Here is a 13,249-nt window from a genome sequence, read left to right on the forward strand (position 1 = left end):
AATTATTGGCAGTGGATAACAGGATGCCATTCCAGACTTAGTAAGAAGATAACTTTTTATTAAAGCTGAAATTTGTTTTTCTTTATTTTGGAATTAGAAAGTGTTTTGTAATTTTCAATAAATGCCTGATATATAAACATTTTTTTAAATAACCTTCTTGTGAAACCATACATGTGACGCTTCCAAAATAATTGTTTTGCATATACAGGTTTTACATAGTCTTGAATCTTAGCTGTCAACTGTTCTATCTTCTGGCTCATGCCCTGTATGTTAAGCATTTGACAAGACATTTGACTTTAAATTGTATTTTTACCTTACTGTGGGAGAATATTAGCTCACATCTTTCCAAGTGAAGTTTTATGTCAGTTCAGGCTTTTTAGATTCTGCATCAACTGCACAGTGAAGGAGATTGGATTCTTTACATGTAATCATATAAAGTATTCCAGAAAAAAATGGATACTTGATTTGCAGAAGTTCTCTACACATCTGATGGTTGTGGGATCTAATCTTCAAATGAGTTTCCTAGAGCACAGGCTTCTTAAGGAAAAAAGCATCTTTCTTTGGAAGGTTCTGATACTTTGGAATATATTTCAGTTTGGGTAATGTGCAGCCATGGTAGTTTGAGCCTGAGGCTATTTTGGTCTCTGTATTGACTCTTTCTAGTAACACTTATAGTTTTCCTTCTCTGCCCATGTGATCTCTTGTTACAAAACCCAACTGTCCATGATGTGTACTTTCAGAAACACAGTTGGATGATGAGTTCTGCCTTTTGTGAAAATCTCTGTTGAAGAATTTTTAATTTTTGTTTTTTTCTTTCTCTCAGTTGCCTTGGAAATAGTGTATCAGTTCTTAGAACAGGTGATAGCTGGAAGCACTAGCCATGTTCACATACATTGCTTGTGTTAAAAAATGGCTTAAGAGTGCCTTCATTTCTGATATACATCTTGCAGTGCTTTTTTAATCTTTTTTTTTCCCTTTTTTTTAAGCTTGCATACAAGTTAGATAGGTAGAGATGTTGAAAAGGTTGCTAATGTTTGAGCTTCCTCACCTCTGACCACTAAATGAACTTGGTTTGGTTACTCTTGTTACAAAGGAGAATATGGAAGTAAATCAGAACTCCTACCAAGAATAGGAGGGATGGCATTGCTCTTGTACTGCAGCCTGGATGCTGATCTCTGGGTTTTATCACAGGATGCATTCCTAATTTACAAATGTACTGGAGTGTCCTGAGGTACACAGCGTGACAGGAGTACTGATGTTGTTTCTATTTTTAAGTGGAATGAAATAAATTTTGGCTTGAGAGTATGTGTATTCATTCAAATGGTAAGCATTGATTTTTTGATTTTGCTCGTGTAAATTACAACAGAACTCTACCAATCCTGTGTCCAGTTGTTTAAGGTACTTGTATCAATGTGCTGAATGGTGTTGATGCATTTTATTCCATTAACTTGGCAGTGCATTTTTATTTACAGAGGTGAAAAAGAAGGGGATATGAGATTTGACGTTTTCATCTGGCTCTGTTTAGCTTTTTTCCTAAGGATTATATCATATTTTTGTTTTGTTGAGTTGCTGTTGTGGTCAAAGGATTAGAATTCTTTCCTTCTCAGAATCTTGCGTGTATTTGAGGCAGTTAAATATTTCTTTCTAAGTAGATTGCATGTATTAACCTCAGAAGAAGGAAATTATATGAAACAGACTTGTAGTGATAAATACTGGTATATTGTCACTGAGTGTAGTGTAGGTGGTTCTGGTTTATGTGGGTGTGATGGTGTTGTTCAAGGCCTCAGGAATGTGAGGTGTACTGGATCTTAAGGGGGGCTGGAATCAAGAGGAAGAAATGGAAAAACACACATGTTCTTGATTAGTGGTGGGTTTTTTTTATTGTCAACTTCACATGTTACTTAAATACACTTGTGCACTAGCTAGGCTGGGTAGATTATGCAGATTTCTCTACTACCTGATCCTGGGATGCTCAGTTGAAATATTGGACTAGAATATATCAAAGATTAAGTTGATACAAGAAACTGCTTTCTCATTCATCTTTACTTGGCAGTCCTGGAAAGCTGCACTGTTGCTATCAGCAATTTCAACTTGTAGTGTTTGCCACTTGCTGTCTTATTAAGTAATGTTAAAATATTTCATGTGAAATTATTTATGCATTTAGTAATATCATGCTTACTAATTTGGAGCGAGGCTGAAAGTTGAAATTTAATTTTTATCAATAATGTTGTTTAGGAATATGAAGCACGGACAGGAAGAATGTATAAACCTCCACCCCCATCAGCAAGACGTAAAAATATTGAGTTTGAACCACTTTCAACTACTGCTTTGATTCTGGAGGATCGACCGGCGTAAGTATGATTCTGCTGGGCAACTGAAGCACTGAATTTTAGATACATTTCTGATGGGCTAAAATTCCCAAGTCTTATGTGGAAGAATGGTTGGATTATTCTGTCCTAAATAACAGCCTAACAAACTTCCCGGAAGAGCCTTTAAGTGCATCACAGTCTATATGAGGAATTCTTTCTCACTGTAATGGAGCCACCAGTCTGTAATCTACTGTGTCTCACAGCAGTCTGTGACCATACTCTGGGCATCCTCAAAGTCTTCAGGAATTTTCTTGATTGATTTCTTCATTGCTTTCTCAGTGTGCACTTCCTTCTCCCTTATCCTCCCTTCCCCTATTTTGGAAACTTTAAAACATTTTAGGTAGGTAATTCCTAAAAGTGCAGCTGAAGGCAGGGAAGCAGCAGCTGAAGATGTAACAAAACCCACATAAAGTACAAATGAGAATAGTAATTAAAAATGGGTAATAAATTGGTCAGTATTTTCAGATATACAGTCTTCAGCAATTTGAAGGAAAGAGAAAGGACCTGGTGACTAAGAACATAAGCTTGAGGAAAACAAATGGAGCAACATTTTCAAATTGTGTCATGGAAAAGCTTGTGATGGCACTGTTAAATGTTTGCTCTAATCACTTTCTATTAGGAAATGGAAAATAGAACATATTAGTGTTTCTTTGGATATTCTCTCTGGGAGTATATAAACTCATTCCATGCTAAGAGAGAAATATTCTGAATGGAATTATGGATTACTATGAGTATTTGTTTTCATAAGTGCATTATTCCTTTTACTGTATGGTAGAGGGTAAGATATGCAACAACTGGATTGCTGATGTTTTTCTTTACTTTTATAGTATTAGAATTCACAAGCCATGATAAATATGCTTTTACAAATGACACTTGTTACAAATTGGAGTGCCATCCCAAGCACGTAGTGTGTTGCCACAGCCTAACCTTCAAAAATGCATTCTACTCTCACTTTCATTGAAAATATTAATAAGTGATTTTGTGTGCTTGTATGAGAGAGGAGACAGAAAATTTTTTAAATATTAAAATGACAAAACTGTCTTCTATTTATTTTGGATCAAAGTAAACTAGACATTAGATAAGAGGCTGAGACCAAACGCTGCGTTCTAATTTGCTTTGAAGTGAGTCTTCTTGGTCAAAAGGAAGTGTGTTTAGCAATTAGGGGATCATTATGCAGCCAAAAAACACATTTTTATCTGGTGAATTTTTAGACTGCACCAAGCTTCCTTAGCTTTAGCTCTGACATCAGTGGTTGATCTACCCTTTCTTCCTTTGGCAAACTTACCTTCTTTTGTGAAGAATTTTAAGGGGTTAACTACAATGAATACAAACCTTTACCTTTTATTGAAAATACAAAATCATAAATTTCATATGAACATATGATTAAAATACACATGGCCACAAATGCATTGGAATGAATAACTATATGGTATATCAGTATTTTCTTTTTGTCACTCACTTGAGCATCATTCCAGGTGTTCAACAGCTTTAATAACCTTACTTTGGGGGAAGCTCTAGGAGAACTAAAAAACAGGAGCAGCAAAACATCTAGTAGTTCTCTACAGCTCTTACTGGAACACTGGCAGTATGGCAGCCCCAAAGCTCACCTTTGACAGAAACCGAATTTAATCCTGTTCTGAAATGGTCCAGAATGTCATTTGTGTGTATTGAATTCAGGAACAACTTGTTTTCAGAAATCTTCCTGCCAAATCAGTGGAGGAGGCTTTACGTCATCGACAGGAGTACGACGAGATGGTGGCAGAAGCAAAAAAACGAGGTACGTCAACTGCCAACAATCACTGTGATTCCTCTCAACTCTGCTGCAAAAATAAAGCAAATCCTGGCTTGTAGGCAAGTGGGTACATTAAAGAACCTCTTGTTTTATGTCTGGGTTACTCTCTGGTGCATAGGGGCACAAAGTTTAAAACAGAACTCAGTTTTCAAATTGTTATTCTGCTGCAATGAACATAGCTAAGTTCAGAATGCAACTTAACCTTTCATTTACTTTTTAAGGAAAAACTTAATTTTTTTAAAGATACTTGTGTAGTAGAAACTTTCTGGATACTTTGACTCTTTTTGCAAGCTGTGTTTCTGCAGTTGCCACTACAAGCCAAAGTATAATAAAGCTGACTGCTTTAAGATCTAGTTTCCTAAGAATTTCAGATCAATTTCAATGTGAAGAGAGATGAAAACTTTGGGGTTATTTTCCAATCAGCTGTACCTGTGTGAATCTTCTTATTCCCACTAGGCATGATTAATTTAAAAAACAAATCTGTAGTATCTGGTACTGTGTCAATCTATGAATAGTTGTTGAAAGAACTTCTGTAGTCTTGTGCCTAGTATTCAGGGAATAAGCTATTTTAAGAATCTGTGCTGCATGTTTTACTTGGGCTATTGTCAGGGATACAAGCTTCTGAACTGATAGATCATCTGTGGATCCGTGGCAGCTTACTTTGAAAGATGCAATAACGAATCCACGGCATTTGACAATGCATTTCACTCTGCTCTTGTGGTGTGTTTCTTGTAAGTTGTGATCTGTGGTCTGTGTTCTTTAATAACAGCATTTTTGGAGGTTCAGCCGTGTGTGGTGTTTTCATGTGTGTGCCCTGGTTTATTAACTGTTGCTACACTCTCAAAGCTTCAGTGAAAACTTGATGAAGCTGGTCAGCCATATCTGTTTACCAGGGAGAGCATGTTTACTCTCTTGATGTGACCAGTGCATGCTGAAATAGAAAATGTCTTGCAATTTCACAGTGGTTCTAAGTGATGTCAGGAGAGCATTGGTCTGTCCTTCTTTTAGCCTTTTTGATAAGAGGAATCTGCAAATCATCTTTTTTTAACAGAAGGCAGGACATTGTTCTCTTGTTCAGCATTGTGACTTTGTCTTAGGTCTTTAGGTCCTGTTTCCAGAAAAGAAAATACAGAATCCTTTTGGGTGGAAGATTCAGTAAAATTTGAATAGTTTTAAAATGGATGTAGAATTGCACTTTTAAATAATAAAATTATCCATAAATATTGCTGATTAGTCTAATGAATGAATAAGGCTCAGATAAAATATGGTATGAAAATCGTGAGTGGAAAAAGAGCGCTGCTGATGTGCTTACTTTTTAGTTATCTTGTGTACTGCAGAAGAGAATTATCTGAGTTTTCTAGCCTGATTTTTGCTTGTCTAAATCACTGTATGTGAACAACTTAGCTTAAATTAAAAAAATGTCCAGAGAAATGCACCTACAATCAACAGAAATAGAACATGCAACAGTAATTTACCCTTGATCTTTCAGACATCTAAATACTTGGGTGGTAGCTGAATAATTTACCTAATAATTTGTATACACTAATACAGAATTATTAACATGTTATGCCTAACAGAAATTAAAGAAGCACATAAAAGGAAAAAAATAATGAGAGAGCGTTTCAAGCAAGAAGAGAATATCGCTAGTGCTATGGTGATTTGGGTCAATGAAATACTACCTAACTGGGAAGGCATGTAAGTAAAGTTCTGCTGTATAAATGAGGCAAGCGTGGCTTGTTTCTCCTCTGGAAACTGAGGACCCACATACCTTATTTTCCTTTTCTGTGTTGTCAAGAAGTCAGTTTTTGTTGCCATGGTATAGTGTGAGGTCATTACAGAGCAACATGAAATGTGCTTTCTGGGAGCTGAATGTTTGGGGGATTTTAATGGGGCTTTAGCATCACCAGAGATCTTTGAATATTGATTTGGTAAACAGTGTGTTATTTTGCTTGTAAATTGCCCAGTGATTTTAGAAAACAAGATGTGCAATATGTGCCTTTTTTTTTTTCTTCTCCCTGCTTCTGTATATTAGGCGTGCTACCCGAAGAGTTCGAGAGCTGTGGTGGCAGGGATTGCCCCCAAGTGTACGTGGGAAGGTTTGGAGTCTAGCTGTGGGAAATGAATTAAACATCACTCCTGGTATGTTCCTAAAAGATCACATGTTAATGCTAAATTAAGTTGATTATTTTCCATTGTTAAAAAAAAAAAAAATCAGGGTATATTTCTTTCTGAAGAAATGTATTTTACAAGGTTAGGAACAATTGTGTTTTACAAGTAGACATTGTAGCCTCAAATTATGGAAACAAGGTTCAAAACCTGCTTACAAAAACATTTAGGATTTTAAGAATTAAGGTAGTGCTTCCCCCGAGAAAATAATTTTTATGTTTAAAACTGAGAATTTGTAGCTTTGCTTTCTTAAGGGGGTGAAAAGGGGAATTGCTTTATTTTATAACTAATGATTGATGAATTGTAAGCATTTTATTCACAAAAATAAAAATCTGAATTATGTAAGGCATGATTTCCCATTCAAAATTTGCATGTTCACAGCAGAAATTACAATATGGTGCACACTATAAAACTGTGTGTAGTGGTAACCATCTAACAGACTCTTCTCCTGCCCCCAGTGATGAAACCAAGTAACTAGAGCTAAGAATGCTTAGCATGCTTTTGTCTGGGATGGGTGCTTTTCTTACTACTTCCCTTTTGGTTATTGGTTTTGTTTTGCTTTCTTGAAGAACTTTATGAAATCTTCTTGTCAAGAGCTAAGGAACGATGGAAAAGCTTCAGTGAGACAAGTACTGAGAATGACATAGAAGGTGAGATCTCCCGAGGGCTCAACAACCTCCTATTCACTTTTACAAACCCAGGAAGTATCACAAGTTCCTCTGCATTTTCAGCATTAAGAATACTTGTTAAAAGTTCTCAAAGTCTTCCCTACTTAAATGTTTGCTGTCTTATAACAAGTCAGTGAGTGAGGGGCTTGGCAGTACTTACTGTATCAATAAAAGACAGATTAAAATATTGCATGTGCTACTTTCAAATTAATGTTTCCTTTGACATATCAAGACCCAGCTCTCATGACAATATTAGATGAAATACAAAAAGAAGAAACAGGAAACTCAATTACAATACATGCTCTTGCTTAGCTCTTCTTAGATGGGTTCTCCTCAATTGGTATCACTTCCATGATTTTGGGAAAGAAAAAATAATATCTTCTATTTTTTGGTTCTGAAACTGAGAGGTGAAAAATACAAAACACGACACATTTCAGATCCCACTTGTATTTCCTTGCTTGCCCAGATGGCCTTTCCTTGCAGATTTATTAAGTGGGGATGTTAGCACTCTTTTGTCAAATGCAGTTTTTTCACTGGCATATTGCTGTCTCCTGTGGATGTTCTCTCTGTTAAAAATAGTATCAGTGATGTTTTTAATGTTGGATGTCTCCTTGTTATAAAGGTTAACTCTTTGTGCTGTTGACTGATAATTTTTATGATGCTGCTCTGTGATGGTGTCTTTTCCATTACTTTAGTTGTTTGTGCTTACCATAGCCAGTCCTGACTAATTGCCTACTTTGACTGTAAATTATTTGGGTATTCCTTAGGGATAGCCCTGTGACTCATCTGAAGGTTGTCTTGAGACAAACAATTTATAAAAAAATCTGTGTGTATATGACTGTAAATATGCTTACCCTTGGAAAACATGTTTGCAATGCCTCTTGGTCTGTGGAGTGGCAGTTTTCTTGGTTTTTTGTTGTGGGGGTGTGGGCTGTCTTTGGGGGAAAGCTTAGGTAATCTGGTTTTTTTTGAGAGGTAATAGTTCTGGATGGGAATGAAGGGAGACGGAGCTGTTTTAATTGTGCCAGATGTCCTGGGAAATGGAGTAATAAGGGAAAACTGAAGAGTGATAGAATTTTCATCTCTGAAAAGCAAGCAAGCTGACAGTGCTTATTACTAACTTTGGTAGCAAAGTCTGGAAGACCAACTATGATAGTTTTAGGAAGACTGGAATGAAATGCTGCTTTCCAAGCTTCAGCAGAGCAGGTTCTGTTTAGCCTGTTCATCAAATTGTCATCTTTGCTTTCCAGTTGAAAATCTTGTCTGATTTAAGCCCTCTGAAAGAGCTTTTCCCCCAAGTATTTACCTGTCTTTTTTCCCACATTATCACTAGTGTTTTTATCATGTCCCTGTGGAGAGGATTGGACAGAGATAATTCAAGGGCTAGCAAATTTCTTCTGGAAGTTTTTGGATGAATGTTGCCTTCCTTGTCTTTATGTTCCTACAGGAGTTTTGTTCTGAAGTTTGTCAAATTTATCAGCTTTAATAAGTGTTGGTTTTGCTTGCAGATGCAGGTGCATCTGTTGCTGATCGTGAGGCCAGTCTGGAGCTAATTAAGTTGGATATATCACGCACATTTCCATCCCTGTATATTTTCCAGAAGGTGAGATGCCTTTAACTTCAGTTACGACAGCTTTAAAATTCTGAATAGTTAAACAAGAAACATAACTGGCCAAATATGGAAGAGCTGAATAGTTTTTATAAGTTGTTTGGACTTCTTAAATGTTTTTAAATGAGAATAAAGTAGAAACACTTAGTGATAGACTATGAGGTTTTTTCCTCCTTGAAAAATTTTATGAGATTCCTATTAATGAGAGTCCTAATAATGAATTGATTATTAAATCCTTTTAATTATGAAACTACAGGCAGAAATGAGTATTTTTTCACTGCTACAGAAATCTTGATGCATTCTGGTGCACCTTTTCAGGCTTTATGATTTTTATGTAGCTATAATATGTGCATACATGTGTATAAAATAAGATGCAATATCGTTATGCAGTAACTTGTGCTACTAAGAATTGAAATATCCATTGTCTCTGAAAAGGAAAGACCAACCTTGAATCTGTACCAGATATCCTCATTTTCTATTATCTACTGATTTCTGTTGAATTATTTCATAGGATTATTGTTACTTTTCTTTTAACATCTCAAAAGCATTTGTGGTAATGCTTGGAGTAAAAAATGGCATTACTCTAAATATGAATAAAGCAACAATTCACTGGCTCACTTGCATTTTAAAATATCAGCTTGTTCCTTTCCTGTATTTCTTTGAAAATAAATACTTCTTTTCTCCATCTACCCTCTCCTCTTATTAGGGTGGTCCTTATCATGATCTCCTGCACAGTGTTTTGGGAGCATATACATGTTACAGACCAGACGTGGGATATGTAAGTATATGCTGTAAAATGTTTCTAACGTGACAAGCAAACTTAAGATGTCATGTATTAAAGTAAATTGAATAAATAGGTGTTCTAAACGTTATGCTGCAAGCACTTTAAAAATAATGAAACTTTGGCACTTATTTCGTAGCAGTCACAATGATGGTAGTTCTTAGAGACAGTTAAATAACTGAAAATGTACTGAATGTCAGTGTTGAGTATCTGGATTGCATGGAAAATTTTAAATGCGTGTGTTCATAAGACAGTTCTGACAGAGTATCCACAGGAAAAAACCCTATGAGGTGTTAGTGGACTTCCAGTTAGCACCTCACTTGTTTTGTCTTACTGTTGCTTCCCTTGTTGCCATTTCCATAGTGATACTCCCTGCTTCACTCCTGCACGTCCTAAAATCCAGAAATTCCATCTTAGTGTCTTGCTGACACAGAATAATCACTCCCTCTGAGTTCAGTGAAGATTAGACAGTTTTCAGCAAACATTACTGTGTTTAAAAACAAGCAAAAAATACCCCATTAATAAAACTGTCAAAAACCCCTGCACAAACCAACTAAACCCAATGCCTCTCTGAATGGTGTTAGCTTACAGAAGCATTTAAATAATGAACAGTGATGAAGAAAAGGTGTTTTTTTGTCTTTGTTCCTGGGGATATCTAGGAACATCTTTCACAAGCTCTAATGCTTCGGGGCTCAAAAACACTTGAAGAGTTTTAAGTCTCATTTATGCAACAAAGCATTATTTAGTACAGGGTGTGTCTTCCTCTCTAAATCAGATATGCTTGGGACTCTGCATAAATAACTAGTCGGTTTTTCATGTTCAAATGTTTTAAGGCCTGAATTCTGTCATCTGTGACCTCATTTTTGGAGTCTCTCCCATATTTTTAAAGTGAGATTACAAACCCTGTAGGTTCTGAGACTGCTTGTTCCCAGGGTGGAGTTTCAGAAGGCAAATAAGTAATTTTTTGTGGATAAGTCTTTTCTTTTCCATTAGAATTATAGCTAGTCTTGATATTTCTTATCACTTTTTTTTTATGTTAATATGGCAGTAAATGTAATGAAATCTTATTTCCACACCTATTTATCCCCCAGAAATGAAAGGCTGGTTGACTGTTTCTGGTGCATATCAATACTCTTTTGCCTAGTTGGTTAAAATGCTGACTGCATGGGGTTTTTTTATAATGAGAACAGGCAGCATGAATGTTTAGAGACAGTGGAATAAAGATGATTACAACTGAAATTGGTAAAATTATTGTATTAGCATAATGGGTATTCAGATCATCACTTAACTACAAGAATCATGCTCTTTACTTTTATTGCAGGCTAAAGTGTTTTTGGGAGAGTAATGGTGGAAAAATGTAAACTTGCACTGCAGCTAACCACCTAGAAGTAATTTTATATATGTGAAAAATTATGGTTTGGCAAGTGGAAAGGCATGTATTGACTGTTCTGAAACAGAATTTTGTCTCAGTTCCAACGTATCTGTCTGGGTCTAAACTGTCCCATATGTGAAGTTTTTCTCCATGACTGCTTTTCCCATAGTTTAACAATGAACTTGAGGCCAGGTTTTGTTTCTCATGAGCTCTGCATTCACTCTGTGTGGTTTTAACTTTATTGTATTTCAAGTCTTGAGGACTTGTGATCATGGGGCCTCCCAGAGCGTCTGAACTGCTGGAATCAAATTGATTGCATGCATAAAAATAATTTATCCACGTTGTTTCTATTCATCTGGAAATGTTATGCAATAGTACTTGATAAATTGCAAACTGTAAATATTTCCATTTCCAAAGATGTAAGATCTACTGAACCTACTCACCTTTATTTGCCCGATGCTTTTCCCACTTGAAGGTACAAGGGATGTCCTTCATTGCTGCTGTGCTCATTCTCAATCTGGAAGAGGCAGATGCTTTCATTGCCTTTGCTAACCTTCTAAACAAGCCATGCCAGCTGGCCTTTTTCCGTGTGGATCACAGCATGGTATGCACAGAGTTTTCTGGTTTTGGACCTTAACATTCTTTTGACTTGAAGCATAGTTGTTTTATTGATTTAGGACTTCCTTTTGTCCTATTGAATAATGGAGAACTTTAACCTGTGATTACAAAACTGAGAATACCAGGTACTAATCCATAGAACTCATTCTCATGTTTTGATTTCTCCTCTAGAAACATTTAATCATTTTACTTATCCTAAGGAGTCACATTGTGCTGTGTTGACATCAGTTCTTGGTGGGGTTTGTGTTGGTTTACAACCAAACATTTTTTTGATGACTGCTTATGATGTGCTTTACTATCCCTACAGATGCTGAAATACTTTGCAGCCTTTGAAGTATTTTTTGAAGAAAATCTTCCTAAATTGTTTCTTCATTTCAAATCATACAGTCTGACTCCAGACATATATTTGATAGACTGGTGAGTTCATAGAGCATAGAAAACCTAACCTTAGAACTGTTGCAACACTTTCTACTTTGCTATAGGTCTTTCAACTGGAAATAATTAAAAAAAAGGCATTCAGTAGGTCTTGTGAAATCACGATGAACTGTTTTGTGTAACTGCGGTTCCTCTGGCAGGCTTCAAACTTTATTAAAAGGGATGTATTCAGTTAAAAAATGAGACAAACAGGAGTTCTGTGTGTTCGTTTTCTTGTTGCTGCAGTTATGTGACAATAAGTAGGGGAGAGGAGGCTACTTGCACCTAGTAGTATGGTGTACTGTGATTTTAAGTGACTTGATGAAATGAGCATAGTCAGCTACTGAAGGAAGCATGACTGCAGGAGTAGAGACTTTAAAGCAGAGGGAGTATGAAATTTAAGACCTGGTTTGAAAAGGGATAAACTTGAAAATGCAGTGAACAATTTGAAGGAATGTTCTAAAGCAGATAGTAGCAAGCTCTGTGTGTGTCTGTAATGAAAGGTAGTGGTGCAGGCACCCCTGAAGTGTGGTAGTGCTGTCAAAACCAGAATAACTGTTTGTGTGCTTAAGGATGAGCTTCATCTAGAATTATTATTAGATTTTTGTGATTTTAACATGAAAAATTCAAAAATTTATCACAGAAATGTAGCTGTTGATTTATCATTAGTACATTATTGGGGTGTAGCCCTCTATTGAGATTAGTTGTGGCTTTAGATTTAGTTTAGGAAGCAAATGATGAAGAGAGCTGTTAAACTGTAGGGCTTAAATGGGAAAGGTTAAGTCACATAATTATGAACTTTGTTGCTTAAGTTCTTATATGTTTATTATACTCTGAGTATGAAGAGATTTATCACCTTTCTAGCCAGAGCTTTCTAAAGGAGATGGCATTAAAATGGAGGATTTCCTGTGGCCTCAAAAGAGATGGGTTTCAGAGTACAAGTTCTGACTTCAAGAACTGGAGACTTGTGGATCATTGAAATAGGGGGAAAAATGTGTATAAAATAACTTGTCATCTGCTTACTCTGAACTAATGTAACTGAGGTTTAAAGGAAGTTGTCTTTTCATTTCTCTGAAATAAGTTATAACTCTTCCTTTTTGTTTGTTTTTGACTCATTTGTAGGATTTTTACACTCTACAGCAAGTCATTACCACTTGATCTGGCCTGTCGTGTCTGGGATGTTTTCTGTAGAGATGGAGAAGAATTTTTGTTCAGGACAGGATTAGGAATCCTTCGGTTATATGAAGATATTCTCCTACAGATGGACTTTATTCATATAGCACAGTTTCTAACAAAACTTCCAGAAGATATTACATCAGAAAAGCTTTTTAGTTGTATTGCAGCTATTCAGATGCAGAATAGTAACAAGAAATGGGCACAGGTAAGTTTCTTGGAGATATATATTAAATCTGACATGTCAGCACATGAATATATGGGGGTACCTCTCTTCATGATTGTTT

At 36.1% G+C, this 13,249-nt stretch overlaps 1 protein-coding gene across 2 annotated transcripts in view; it reads left to right on the forward strand.

Moving 5' to 3' along the window:
• The window catches only part of TBC1D12 (TBC1 domain family member 12), a 41,394-nt gene that overhangs the window by 26,296 nt on the left and 1,849 nt on the right, over positions 1-13,249 (forward strand). For both annotated transcript variants that reach the window (XM_038141651.1, XM_038141652.1), the window contains 10 exons: positions 2,236-2,351; positions 4,064-4,146; positions 5,739-5,856; positions 6,194-6,300; positions 6,897-6,977; positions 8,504-8,598; positions 9,311-9,382; positions 11,233-11,361; positions 11,683-11,792; positions 12,912-13,170. In XM_038141651.1, the coding sequence (XP_037997579.1) occupies positions 2,236-2,351; positions 4,064-4,146; positions 5,739-5,856; positions 6,194-6,300; positions 6,897-6,977; positions 8,504-8,598; positions 9,311-9,382; positions 11,233-11,361; positions 11,683-11,792; positions 12,912-13,170 (1,170 nt within the window). The remainder of the gene's footprint in view (positions 1-2,235; positions 2,352-4,063; positions 4,147-5,738; positions 5,857-6,193; positions 6,301-6,896; positions 6,978-8,503; positions 8,599-9,310; positions 9,383-11,232; positions 11,362-11,682; positions 11,793-12,911; positions 13,171-13,249) is intronic.

The sequence above is a fragment of the Motacilla alba genome, chromosome 6 (genome assembly GCF_015832195.1).
Source record: "Motacilla alba alba isolate MOTALB_02 chromosome 6, Motacilla_alba_V1.0_pri, whole genome shotgun sequence".
Classification (NCBI taxonomy): Eukaryota; Metazoa; Chordata; class Aves; order Passeriformes; family Motacillidae; genus Motacilla; species Motacilla alba.